General features: G+C 40.4%; 1 protein-coding gene across 2 annotated transcripts in view; it reads right to left on the bottom strand.

The window, feature by feature from the left end:
• Window positions 1-12,835, bottom strand: part of FSHR (follicle stimulating hormone receptor) — an 80,575-nt gene that overhangs the window by 14,902 nt on the left and 52,838 nt on the right. The window contains exons 3-6 of one of the 2 annotated variants that reach the window (XM_075042001.1): window positions 11,034-11,108; window positions 10,567-10,641; window positions 4,358-4,429; window positions 1,492-1,569 (exon numbers count right to left, since the gene is read on the bottom strand). In XM_075042001.1, coding sequence (XP_074898102.1) covers window positions 1,492-1,569; window positions 4,358-4,429; window positions 10,567-10,641; window positions 11,034-11,108 — 300 coding nt within the window. The remainder of the gene's footprint in view (window positions 1-1,491; window positions 1,570-4,357; window positions 4,430-10,566; window positions 10,642-11,033; window positions 11,109-12,835) is intronic. The other variant, XM_075042002.1, reaches the window with a different exon arrangement.

Raw genomic sequence — 12,835 nt, 5'->3', positions numbered from 1 at the left:
GCTTCACAAAACGATGTTGCTATAACAGTAACGTTCTATTACATTGCATAGTGACTTCAGTTTTGTATGGAAAACCAGCAGATGAGAGTCTAAAATGAGGTAAGTTCATCACAGCACAAGGAAAGCCTCATCAAGGACTCTCAAAGAGCACACGCAGGACCTCTGTCCCTAGGGAGAGCTGCAGCGGAGTCAGGACTTGCACAGCCCTTGCTGCTCCTGCACACACCGGTGGGCGCGGGGAAGCCCGTGGCCATGGGGCTGTTTTGGGAGGGAAGGCGAAGCAGCTGGAAGAGGACATGATCACCCCCCAGGCCAATTTTGCTTGCAAGCCACTAGCCTTAAGTCCTCAGAGAGGACCATCCTTTGATACCCTGGCAGTAATCATATAAGCGATGGGATGTCCTGGTGAGAGGGGGGAAGCCAATTTCATGCTGCTCAAGTGGCACAGAGATGTCAAATCACAGTAAAAATCTGGGATTTTTATCTTACTCCTTAGTGGTATTATGGAAACCAATACAGTACTTTTGCACAGTGCTCTGAAAAAACAAAGTCCCACCTCAGCAACAAATATTATCATCACAGGAGAAAAGATAAACCAGTGCATTTGGGGTATCATTACTTGAATATATATTTGAGAAACCTGTATGTGTGTTTAAAACTTCAGGGAACTTGTAGATACAGGTTGCGCATAACTGATGGGGAAAAAGGAGAGATAACAGCTAAGTGACTTGTTACTGGCCTCTATTCAAATATTGATGGTCTGACCTTGCTCCCACCAAAATCAACGTGAGCCCAATCAGTCAATCAGATCTTGCTTGTCTACTTCAGTATGCAAGGTAAACTGCACACACAGTGGGGAATTTTTCCAGTCTGGCCACTGGCTAGGTGAAAGGAAGGCAGCTTGTTAGCAAGCAAACAGTACGTTTTGATATACCAACAGAAAGGATCAAGGAAGCCAAGTAATTCATTAAAATACATGACTGTTCAAGTCAAATGGAGAGTCATCTAACCGTGCAGCTTGAACTGCATTGTGAACCGGCCTGTATCAATGCATTAACATTGTGTACAAATATACCGCATTTCCACAACATCTACATGTATTTTGCCCAAGTAATAAACATCTTTGAATGATTTGTCTGAATGTAAATATTTATGAGTCACGCCATCCTTTTGAACACAATTTGTATCACGTAGAACTGTTGTTGTAGGTGGAGTATGTTTAACTTTGGCATCAGTAATTACTAAATTTGCTCTGTGCTGTGCCTCTAAAGTAAAGAGCAGGACTAGAATACAACAAAAAACCACAAAAGCATTCATTTTTCATGGCAGGGAAACAGAATACAGAGATTTCAGGGGTAGGGGAGAAATCTAAAACCTCAAATTGAATTTGGAAGCGTATGAAATAGTGCCCATCCCCTAGTTCCCTTGACCCTATTCTGGAAAAGAAATGAACTAACAAGGAGAATAATAAATTTGCTATGTCTTACTCACAGAATCACACTTTCAGAACTCAGGCCCGTGAACGAATTTCTTTCAATGGTACGTATATTGATATTGTCTTGAATATCTCTGAAAAATAAAATACAATAGAAACTACATCTTTTTGTACCTCTGTGAGCCTTTCAATACGATACGCTATTTCAAACGCAGTATTTTTCCTTATGTTCAATGTGAGGAAGTATTAGAAGCAGAGGGTAACGACTTAAGTTATTAAGACATTTTGTCTGCAGAGGATAAAGGTAAAAAAGGCTGGAGCAAAACATTTCCAACACCCCCATACTTTCCTCCCCAATAGGCTGAAGTCATTAAAATGCATAAAAGCTCAGGTCTCATAACTCTGAGGCAGACGAAACAGTTCCTCCAGCAAACGTACTACCCAGAAACTGCAAGCTGAGGGGCTGCGAGGCCACCCCTTCTCGCAGCCTCCCAACCAGAAGAAGGAAAAGCCATTAGCCTTTTTGGCCTGATTCAGCAGGGTACCTACCAGCCCACGAGTCATTCCCCTGCTGATGTCAACAGGGTTGCTTATAAGCTTTGTCTGCGCTTAAGAACTTAAGACGTGGGACCCCTGTCAATGCAGTTTGTTGAACTGACAAGTAGGCATTTCAGTCTTTCAGCAGTTTCGACTGATACGGAAAAAGGAATGGCAGATATACGTTCTGTTGCTTGCTCAAAATAGACTGCAAAGTAGTTAAATAGTATTACTCATAATTTAGGCTGGGTATATGGTTGTTTTCATGCTGTTTCTGTTGGAAAGCACGGAATGAAATTAATTATCTGCAAAGCTTGAAATTAAGCGCGGTTCCAAAATTATCTCATGCTGACAGTTGAGCACGACCGCAACTCGGCGTTAAGTGACACTTACACAGAGGCCTCATTCTGCAAACTGAGGTCAGTAGAGGTAGGAATAGGGAGGGAGCGCAGCACCCACACAAGTGAAGTGTATCCCTCTGCTAAGGACCTGCACGAGCCCTTTATAAACATCAGTGACCCATTAAGACCTATCTTTGGACTTAAACATTGGCACAACTGAAGCCAACGGGAATTTCCTCACTGACCTCAGTGGGGCCAGGGTTTGAACCAAGGTCTAGTTTGGGACTCAAGCAGTATCAGGGCCTGCTTATTCTCACAGGAAAGGGAGGAGTTTCATCTTGAAAGAAAATTAACTCTTGCTCAGCAGGACACAATAATTCAAGTCTAGTTAAGACCGATGATCAACATAAAGCTGTACGGGAGGAATGCTCTGTAGCTCTGTATCCGTTGCATTTGCTTGATGGGTTCAGGGAGCCCTGAATTGCAGTTCTCAGAATTACGTATGTCAAGTGTGTTACAGAAATTTATTTCTTATCTTATATGTGTGTATACTATATTCAGGCATCCCCCTCTATGTTTTCTATGCATTTTTATTTATATTAATGGCCACTACTAAGACAATTGCAGGATCAATGTTTCTGCAGCTTGAAATCTTCTAATCAAAGATTTGAACATGCAGAACTTTGCCTGTGCATTAACAGTATATCTTGTCCAAAGGAAGAGAAGAAATAGTTGCTCATTTCCTGGGTTTTCTGCTTTCAATTATACTAAGAACTGATTGAAAAATTCATGTTATGGTCTTTTTCAGTGAAAAAAAAAATCAAGCTTTTTGTGATATGCATTTTTTTTACAGAAAAAAGGTGCTTTTACAGAAAACAAAAAGCTTGCTTTCACACTGTCCTGGTTTCAGCTGGGATAGAGTTAATTTTCTTCCTAGTAGCTGGTATAGTGTTGTGTTTTGGATTTAGTATAAGAATGTTGATAACACACTGATGTTTTCAGTTGTTGCTAAGTAGTGTTTAGACCAAGTCAAGGATTTTTCAGCTTCTCGTGCCCAGCCAGCAAGAAGGCTGGAGGGGCACAAGGAGTTGGGAGGGGACACAGCCAGGACAGCTGATCCAAACTGGCCAAAGGGATATTCCATACCGTGTGACATCATGCCCAGTATATAAACTGGGGGGAGTTGGCCTGGGAGGGATTGCTGCTCAGGAACTAACTGGGCATCAGTTGTGAGTGGTGAGCAATTGCACTGAGCATCACTTGTTTTGTATATTCCAATTCTTTATTATTACTATATATTATTATTAACCATTATTTTCTTCCTTTTCTGTCCTATTAAACTGTCTTTAACTCAACCCACAAGTTTTACTTTTTTTTCCATTCTCTCCCCCATCCTACTGGGTGGAGAGGAGCAAGCAAGCAGCTGTGTGGTGCTTAGTTGCCAGCTGGGGTTAAACCATGACACACACAAAATTTTACACAAATATTTTTTCCCCCATTAGGCACTGGAATTTTCCATAGGAAAAAATATTTCATTCTCTGGACAGTTCTAATTCCAGTGAAAAAAAGAGCATGGTAGAGATATTTCTCTGGGTTTTTAAAATTTTTTTTTTCTCTGTGATGTGACCGCCTCTCCACAGAAAACAGCTCCGAGATCAGCAACTCTTCCCATGGAGCCAGAGAACTGTCACCAGGTGGCAAGAAATTTCCCCTGCCACCAGCCTGGTTTGGATTTCAACTGGTGAAAGAGGAGTAAAAGGCTGTTATCAGTCCTCTGGGCCATCCAGGCCCACAATCATAGCACAGTTAAAAAAAGAGCGTTCTGTAAAAGTGCAAGTTATAACGCTTTGTAGAAGGAAGATCTAGAGACAACTGAGACCTTTAGTGCCACATTATCATCAATGCCTACAAAATTACAACCCAAAACACTACCGTGAAGTTAATAAGCGAACACAAGGGGAATCACGTCTTGAAAGGTTTTGTTGGAACAGGAGAACATTCAAAAAGAGCTTTTAAAAAGTGAAAAGCAGACATTAAAACTTACAGTAAAACTTTCTGGAAAGAGTGCACCTTATGGAGAGCAGGTAAAAACCGAAGGCCAGTGTTTGATATTAACCTAAGGAGGAGAGCACAGATGAAGATTATTTGCTCTGCTCTGGGTACATAGCAATAATTAAGAAGGAAGAAAGAACACTGGGCTTGAAATGGTAGCCACAAAAGGCATAGTTTAGCCACAAACAGGGTGTTTGCTCTTATGAAACTTGACATCGTAACGTAAAAAGGTTATTCTCTAAAGCACGAGCTGAATTCTGCCCCACTAAACTCAAGGGACAAACCCTACCTTGGATAGTTACACGGTCCCTCCTGATGATCTCAGAAAGCTGTCGGTATTAATTTCCCAACCATATTCTAAGAAATCCACTGAGCTGACAGAGAATTATTTTCATAGTAGCTCTTTTAAGACAAAAGTATCAACTCACCACAATTTTAACCTTCTACTCAACAGAGAATACATTAATTTCACTGGAAAGAACATTATTTCATGAAAGTAAGAGAGAATTAGGACGCTTTATTTCCCAGCACTTCCAATAGTGAGGAGCTGAACACATGGAAACGTTTCAGCAGTTTATGTGACTGGAAATGGGCCTGAGCTTCCATATTTAACCACCTCCACCCTCCCACCACGTTGAGCATCACCGGCCTCTGCGTTGCAGTTCCTGTCCATGAAACACCATCCCAGAAATACTGACTCTGAAGGACAACCCCGTGCCCACAGCCAGCTAGGAAACATGGTCACAGGTATCCACAGAGCTGCCCCACATCTAATTTAAGCAAATTTTGTTATCCAGAGCAGTAGCAAGGGCAGGACAAACATGATATTGCCATGCAGCAGGAGATGGCTGGTGGCTGCTGATGGCTGGAAGGAGGGAGGAAGACCTGGACGAGGTTGGGCTTTGACCGGCTGGGAGTTTTTCCCAGTCACCAAAATGTCTCATTTTGAGTCTACCTAACAAAGAGAAAATTTGGGTTCTTGAATGTTTAGTTATATCTTTGTATTTTTAATACTTGAGATGGTAGAGAAAGTAACCTTTCACTGAGAATACTGGCGCCTCAAGGAGTGTCTTACTAGTACGTAGAAGGTATTTTTTATCCTGGCACTTAAACAGAACAATATTCTTTCATTACTGAATGTAATTTTTTTTTTCCAGATTCATTCCTGAAACTGGAAATGAGTGGTGATGAAAAGCACTGGTTGAGACTGCAAAAAAGTAACAGCATTCATTTGATGTTTATTATGAACCCAGATTATTTCAGGAGAGTTGCAACCTTCCAGGTTTCATAATGTGAACTGAAACTGAACACCTCCATGTGACAACCAAATCCTACATTTGGGCACTCAGGGTGACACATAAGTCCATAAAATAGTCATTCACTTGCGTAAGTACTGCTCTGAGCTCCCTGAGGTGGTATCTGGATATCCTCAGATGTTGAAAAGCCAACTTGTTATCTGTCTCATAACAAAAAGCAATGCATTATACGCAGGAAAAAATCAAAGAAGTATAGTGAATATTCAAGAAGCCAATTTAGGAAAGTTGCTGAAATGTCATGACTGTTCCATCTCAGGAGTCAGAGTGGTCTGACATTGCATTAGCTTAAAAATAACAGCTGTCACATGTGACCAAGAAAGCTCTACAAAAATACCTTTGAAAAAGCATTACATATAGTTAAATAGGAAGCATGATTAATGAAGCAGGTGGATTTCACAAGGCCCTTATTATTTAAAGTACTTCTCCACTTCCACTTTGTAAAAGGAGTTAGCCGAAAAAATTAGAAGCAATAGAAGAAGAACGTGTAACCCCCCCCTTACAGTATTTTAAAGAACACTCTCTAAATTATGGGAGATGCACAGGGTTTTAGTTGAAAGCTGCCTTTAATTTTAACTGAGTCATATGCTAAAAATTCATGCAATTGTTTTTAAGAGCCACTTGCTATATACGAATTATGGCATGCATTTCATTTAGTAGGTAAATGAAGAAGCAAACTGTTGCCAGTTAGTGTGTGGTTATTGCAGGACAGAGGAGAAGACATGAGAAGCTTTCTTTTCTACAGTACTTTCTTTCCCAAGAAAATCTCAATCCTCGTGTTGCAGTAATGAAAGACGATGGTACTCTAACATATGCTATTCAAACACTGCTCCCAATGGCAACTTACTCCCAACATACCAAAATGCCACACTGGTTAGCAGGTCTTTCACCATACATGTGAGAAAAAATGTGTTCAAAGCCTTTGGTGATGCCACAGCCCTGAGCTTTCCAGTAATCCCAAAGTGTTCAGGGCTCAATTTGTAGTGGTGTCAACCAAACAGCATGAGATTAAGAAGAAAGCATCTTTGACAAATCATTATATATTAAAGTAAATCTACAGGTGGCCCAAAGCACTGATTGCACATAGGCACAGAACGGTGATTGGGAGTAGGAGAGGATGTTCTTTTAATTAATTGCAGAAAAAGAACTAAAAAAATGTTTAGCTAGACTGCAGCCTAGATCTTCCCTCTCTTTTTATTCAACCAGCAAATCTCCAGAGGCCTTTAAGTGGATAATCTTGTTAGGATGTAGATAATCCAATTTACTGAATATCTTTCCTGCAGGACAGTTTTGTCAATATATTTACCATATAACGTATACATCCTAAGCAGCCTCACTTTAAACAAGTGTCCTCTTTAATCTGTGTTACAACTGAGTCCCCCCTTACCATGCATAAACAGCTCAGTAAGAACCTGTTTTTCAGACGGCTGATGGCTGCTTTCCAAAGCATTAATTGTCTTTCTGAAAAGGCTTACTGGAGTCAGCACTTAAGAAAACATAGCACCATGATCAGTAGAGGAAAAAAAAAAAAAAAATCTTTCAGAAACTAATTCCTGGAAGATTCTGGCTGCTTATATCTAGATATAGCAGCACGCCTGCTCTTCTTTACACCAGATTGGTAGGAGCTACTCTGACAAAACTGGGGACGCAGTTTACCTCATCAACTTATTGTGGGTATTTACTAAATTGCAAACCCAAGGTAGGCAGAGATAAATACAACATCACTCAGGAAGCGTTATTTTTGTGTCCCTTAATCACGCTGGTTACTTTATACTGCGTGTGAGCCTGACTCCAGCAAGAGACTCCTCTGGCTCACGTGTCCCAGCCTTGCAGGCTAAGCTGAGCTTATAATCCACAACACCCACTTCTGGGGCAAAGTCTTTAACCGTGAGGCTGCCATGCAAAAGGAAGGAATGGAGCATCGCTGCTTTTTATTGAAGAGCCAACTCCATGCAAAGGGTCAGTGATCCTGTGGGCTTCGCTGCATCTGAAGCAAATAGAGGTTTGGGTTTAGGAAGCATGCCAGGTACGTGCGTGTCAGGTCCTCCACGGAATAAAATCAGGCAGGTACAAGCAGATACAAGACTTTGGAGCTGGGCTCTGCTCTCCACAATGCAAACTATTTCGCAGATAAAATGCATGCTTTTGTGACCTAGATTTCCCCTGCTCTCCAGCAATCCAGCTGTATGCCCTCAAAATTGATCTGAAGGAAGTGTTACATTTAAAACTTTCTATTTTAAGCTGAGATTGCTTAATACAGGACGTCGACACATCTACTGTAAAAAAGAACCAAAGGACACAGATTACACACGAGAACTAATTTTGGAAAGAAAATAGGTTTGAAAAGCCATCACTACATTATTAAACAGACAATGCCACAGCTCTCCCTAATGAGAGCCAGATAAATAATCTTGTACCCATGAAAAGGTCAATAAGTTACCATTTTGAAGCAATCTGTCTCTTTGGCATATATCCAAGAAGACCAATTAACAATTCTCTTCACTGCTTCTAAACGACTGGTGAGAAAGTTAAGGTTGCATTTCTCTTTAGAGGTTTAGAGTATTTCAGCATTGCATTTTTTTTTAGCACTGCATTCTTTTTAGCATTTTTCTCTCCTTATTGTTTTCGCCATACTAGTAATGATGACGCAGGAGACAAAGGCAGAGGGGTGAGTGGGAAATATATTTGTACCCAAGCTGACAGACAAAAAAGCATATGAATGTTCCACAGCTAGTGAAAATCATTGAGTTTCTGGAAAGGCCTCCCCTGGAAAAAAGAGAGACAGCAGGGAACAGTGGAGAGCATCAAAAATTTCAATAAAGCCCTTAATTAATGGGGTACATGATGTGGAGTCAGTAAGAAATGGGATACAGTAGGCTGGGGAATCTCTTCCAGTCCTGTGTGCCCACAAGAGACAATACCTTAAAAAGTACACAAAATATACTTTCCTCTGATTTCAGCCAGTGAGTAGAAGTAGCTAAAGAGGAGTGGGGAATGGTCAGTTAGACAAGCAATCCTCTGTATTTTTAACCTGTTCCTTCTATAGGTCAGAGTAGAGCTGCTGCAGCTGAATTTTTATACAGGTAGTGTGTCTGAATGTTTGAGCCAATGTGAATGGGAGCGTGGAAAGACAAATGTTCAAAAGAGGGAGCACCCACCGAAGTCAAGAGAAAAACTTCCACTACTTCAGATATTTAAAGTGGGGATTTACTTTTTCCTCATGACCCATAGTTTGTGTGTCCCTCATTTAAAAAATCACTGAAATTAGTGTGCTCATTACTGTGTTCACATTTCTTCTTGTTGTTCGTCAATTTTGTGTGAGATAAATGTGCTCCCATTCTTTCTAACCATCTGTACACCTGACAACTGTACTGCCCATAGCACCTTGCTCTGGGGATTTTACATGGGATATACAAATACTGTGTTTTCATTCATAGGTAGCCAGAATTACTCAAAGACAGCAGTCACCACCGAAGCACCCAGGCTTGAAAACAAAGGAAAAAGGCATATGATTTCTTCTCGTGAGCATGCAAATTTAAAGCTTAGTTTGTGTACTACCAAGAGAAAAATCTGTGTTTCAGTTATGGACATAAAGAAGTTAAAGTTTATCAAGTTGCCTGGTGAATTTTATAAAGCAGGTATTGGTAAAAATACTGGGGAGAATGACAATTCTATGGCAACTCTAACCATGTATTCCAGTTCAATAAGGGCTTAAACTATAATGGTTTGTGTAGTGCTAAATACACCTTATCTCTTAAAGTCCAAACCTTAAACCTCCAGTCTTAAAGTTCAAATTCGAACCAATGCCTCTTGGCATTTTTGAGCTCAGAACCTGTCAGATGCTAGTGATTTTCAGAGACCTTAAGCATTCATTAGCTTCCTGGGAGCTATGCTTATTAGACCACTTACCTGATTTCATCCCATCTTGAAGAAATGTCTAACCAGACAATTAAGCGCTTACTCTTATGTACTCAAATGTAGAAATCATGATCAGGCTTCTTGTGTAAGTAAGGAAAACAAGGTTAGGTATACGTGCTCAGGTGGATGGACATACAAAAGTTAAGCTAATATCCTGCTGGGTCTATATGCTGTTGTTCAGCGAAGAACACCATGGGAGCTTATTAAGTTATGGCCATTAAAAACAATTACTGTTAAACAGAGTTCATTGGACTTCATTGGGGTTTTATGCAGAGGAGAGATTATTAGTCATGGTAAGCTCACATGCTAAAAGCTGTGAAAATATTTTTGGGTAACAGTTTATTTTAAGGATGGATTCAATTATCACTGAATTTTGATGGCAATCCCATGGGAGCAGATGCGGCAACCACAGTTGTGCAAGCAGCATTCTTGATGAGGCTGGCTAATGAAATAAAGTTATACCATACACCAATATGTTTGTATTCTAAGGTTTTAATCATCTCACATCAAGCGTTACTGAAAACCATTGCTATAGCACTGCCATTGCTAAAGACAAGAGAATTTGAATGCTTAATACCATGTGTATGAAGTATAGCAGAAGGCAGAGCCATAGCAAAGACAGATGAGAGAGATTTTGTCCCAAAGCTCTCGGTAAGAATTTCAACTGAAGTTGTTTTTATAGACAGAAAAAAGGCCCAGCTCCTTTTCTCATCACTTGGTTTCAACCTGTTGCTTAGAAAGGCTCAAGGATCTTATGTGTGTGAATACTCTGTGGAGGATATTATCTTCAGCTTTTCTGAGGACTGTGTGCAGGCCTGGGGATGAAAACTTGGATTGACAATGTGCAACAAGCAGGGGGAGAGAGGGCATTATACTGTCTTATTACCAAAGTGCTCAGCACAGGTTGGACAGAAACACATCCGTATCATTCAAAACGACTATAGTACTTGCAAAGAGCAAAAGATCTTACAAATATCTGAGGCTCGGAAGGTGTTGGAAGGCATCTTGATCAATGTACACAAGGTTGTTGGCCTTCTCAATTCTTCTGCAAAGAGAAAATGAAACATCAGAGGAAATATATCAATGTATTGATCTTAAAATATCTGTGGTTGCCTCATGATGGAGTAGTACTATACGCTGAGATTTTCTTTTTGACAGTAGAAGATCTGCACAATTTCAAAGAGCAGCCTACCACAGACCGGCAGACCCCACTACCTTTTGATATCAGCAATGGTTTGAGGATAAGTTTCAGGCTGACCAGGGAAAGAAAGGGACAGTTAGATAAGAAGATCGAAAAGACAAAGGGAGATTTCAAATGTTCCTTTATCGCTATGAATTCTTCAGAGCTTACCTGAACCAAACTGCAACACCTTTGATACTTGCCTATAACGAATCTCTATAATTGTCCCCTTTGAATTTAGATTGCTCATTACTTACATTTCATGTAGTTTGGGAAGGCTGGAAAACACATTTGCTTCTATGACCTCCAAGGCATCATTCTGTGAGATCTCTCTGAAAAATAATTTGAAAGTCAAGATATTTCAAGCCATGGTGAAGCGAAGAATGGACAAGTGAAAAATTCACAGCAAACTTCTTCCTAGATTACTGATAGGTTTTAAAAATAAGGTGGATATCGGTTAAGAAAACAGACCCCACCAATGAGCTGCTGCCAAGCCAACCAACGTCAGGAAGGAACAGACATCTGAGGCTGACGTTTGTATCTGTAACGGTAGTCTTGTGCCTCCTGCTGTCACCATTCCCTGGATGTTAGAAGGCAGGGCCCATCCGCCATTGGCTATTGGACCTCTGACATCACTAATTACTGACAGAGATTTAATGGAAGCTTTTAACTCGGTGAAGAAAAGAGGGGGTAAAAAGCGACTGATATAGAGAAGACAGCTAAAAAGTTCCTAAGAAATATGGCACGACTTCAGCAGCAGAACACGATGCTGTCTTGACCTGATGTAAATTACAGAGATTAAAATTAAGCCACCAGCAGACACATACTTATTAGCAGGAGCTGGAGACCACAGACATGAAGAAATCTTCCATATCTTGGAGAAAACCCTATTTGATCTTTCCTGTATACAATTAACGTCTACTTCCAGCCACAGAACTGCAAAATAAAAATGGCCAGTTTTCTGTTATCAACACACCAGACTGCATCTCCTTCTGGTCCAGAATATTTTATTTTTTTTTCCTTCCTTAATCTGCAGGATGGCAAAGAGATGGCTCAGGCTCTGGTGTAATTTAGAGCTCAGGAGTTCTTCTGGTGAATCAAGGGGTAATTACTGCAGTGCAACCTGTCCTGATTACATCCCTTATGCTGGCAGTGACCAGGAAAGTTGAGCTATGCCAAAAGACTCCCCGCTGCCATTTTTGGAAATGGTGCAAAAATGCTGTTTCCCAGGCTGAGGTCAGCTGTAGGAAGTAAAATTTGTGATACAGATTTAATTCAGTGATAGTGTGATAGCTTATTGGATTTTAATGGCAAGGTAACTGTGCACATCTTTGGAATGAAACCTTGGATAAATGGTCAGATTGCAAACTGGATGGCACTTGTTCCTGGATATCTTATTCTTCTGAAAATTTTTGGTTGCAAATAGACTCGAACAGGCCTGAGGTAAAACAATAGATTGTAATGATAGGTGCAGAATCACAAAAATAATCATAAAAATTATTACAAGTAATATAAAAAGTATTCCACTTCCTTCTGGCTAACAACTGAACCATACCTGACAAATTACCGGCCCATTTAAGACAAACAGAAGCCTTGCGAAAGAAGATAAGTTGCTCATCTGACCTTTTCTGCTTTAAAAAATGCCTCAGTGCTTTGGTATTTTTTATTTTAATAAGAAGCTCTGCCTCCTGTTTCCTCAAGGCTTTTACAGAAGAAACCCAGTTCTCCTCTTCTCTGGAGCTCTATACTGACTGGAGAACAAGAAAATAAAAGTACATGAGGACTGACAATAGGTGCTTGGTAGGATGCGATAAGAACTCTGTTTAGCAGGGCTGAATCACCAGCTCACATGTGAACATGTTCCTCTTCATTATTTAGGTTTCAGTAGCAACAAAATGCTTTGACTGAGACTGGGATTCCTTCACACCATGCAAGGTACACAGCCATTGCAAGGGACGTTTCAAAGACTTTTTATTATCTTCCTATTTTCTGTAAAAATAATGCATTGTAAGATATACGGTAGAAGAAATCACCTACTATGCTGTATTTATATGACAGT

Source organism: Buteo buteo, chromosome 12, assembly GCF_964188355.1.
Source record: "Buteo buteo chromosome 12, bButBut1.hap1.1, whole genome shotgun sequence".
Taxonomy (NCBI): domain Eukaryota; kingdom Metazoa; phylum Chordata; class Aves; order Accipitriformes; family Accipitridae; genus Buteo; species Buteo buteo.
Note: the sequence above shows the minus strand (reverse complement) of the source record. Positions and strands in the feature narration are given on the sequence as shown.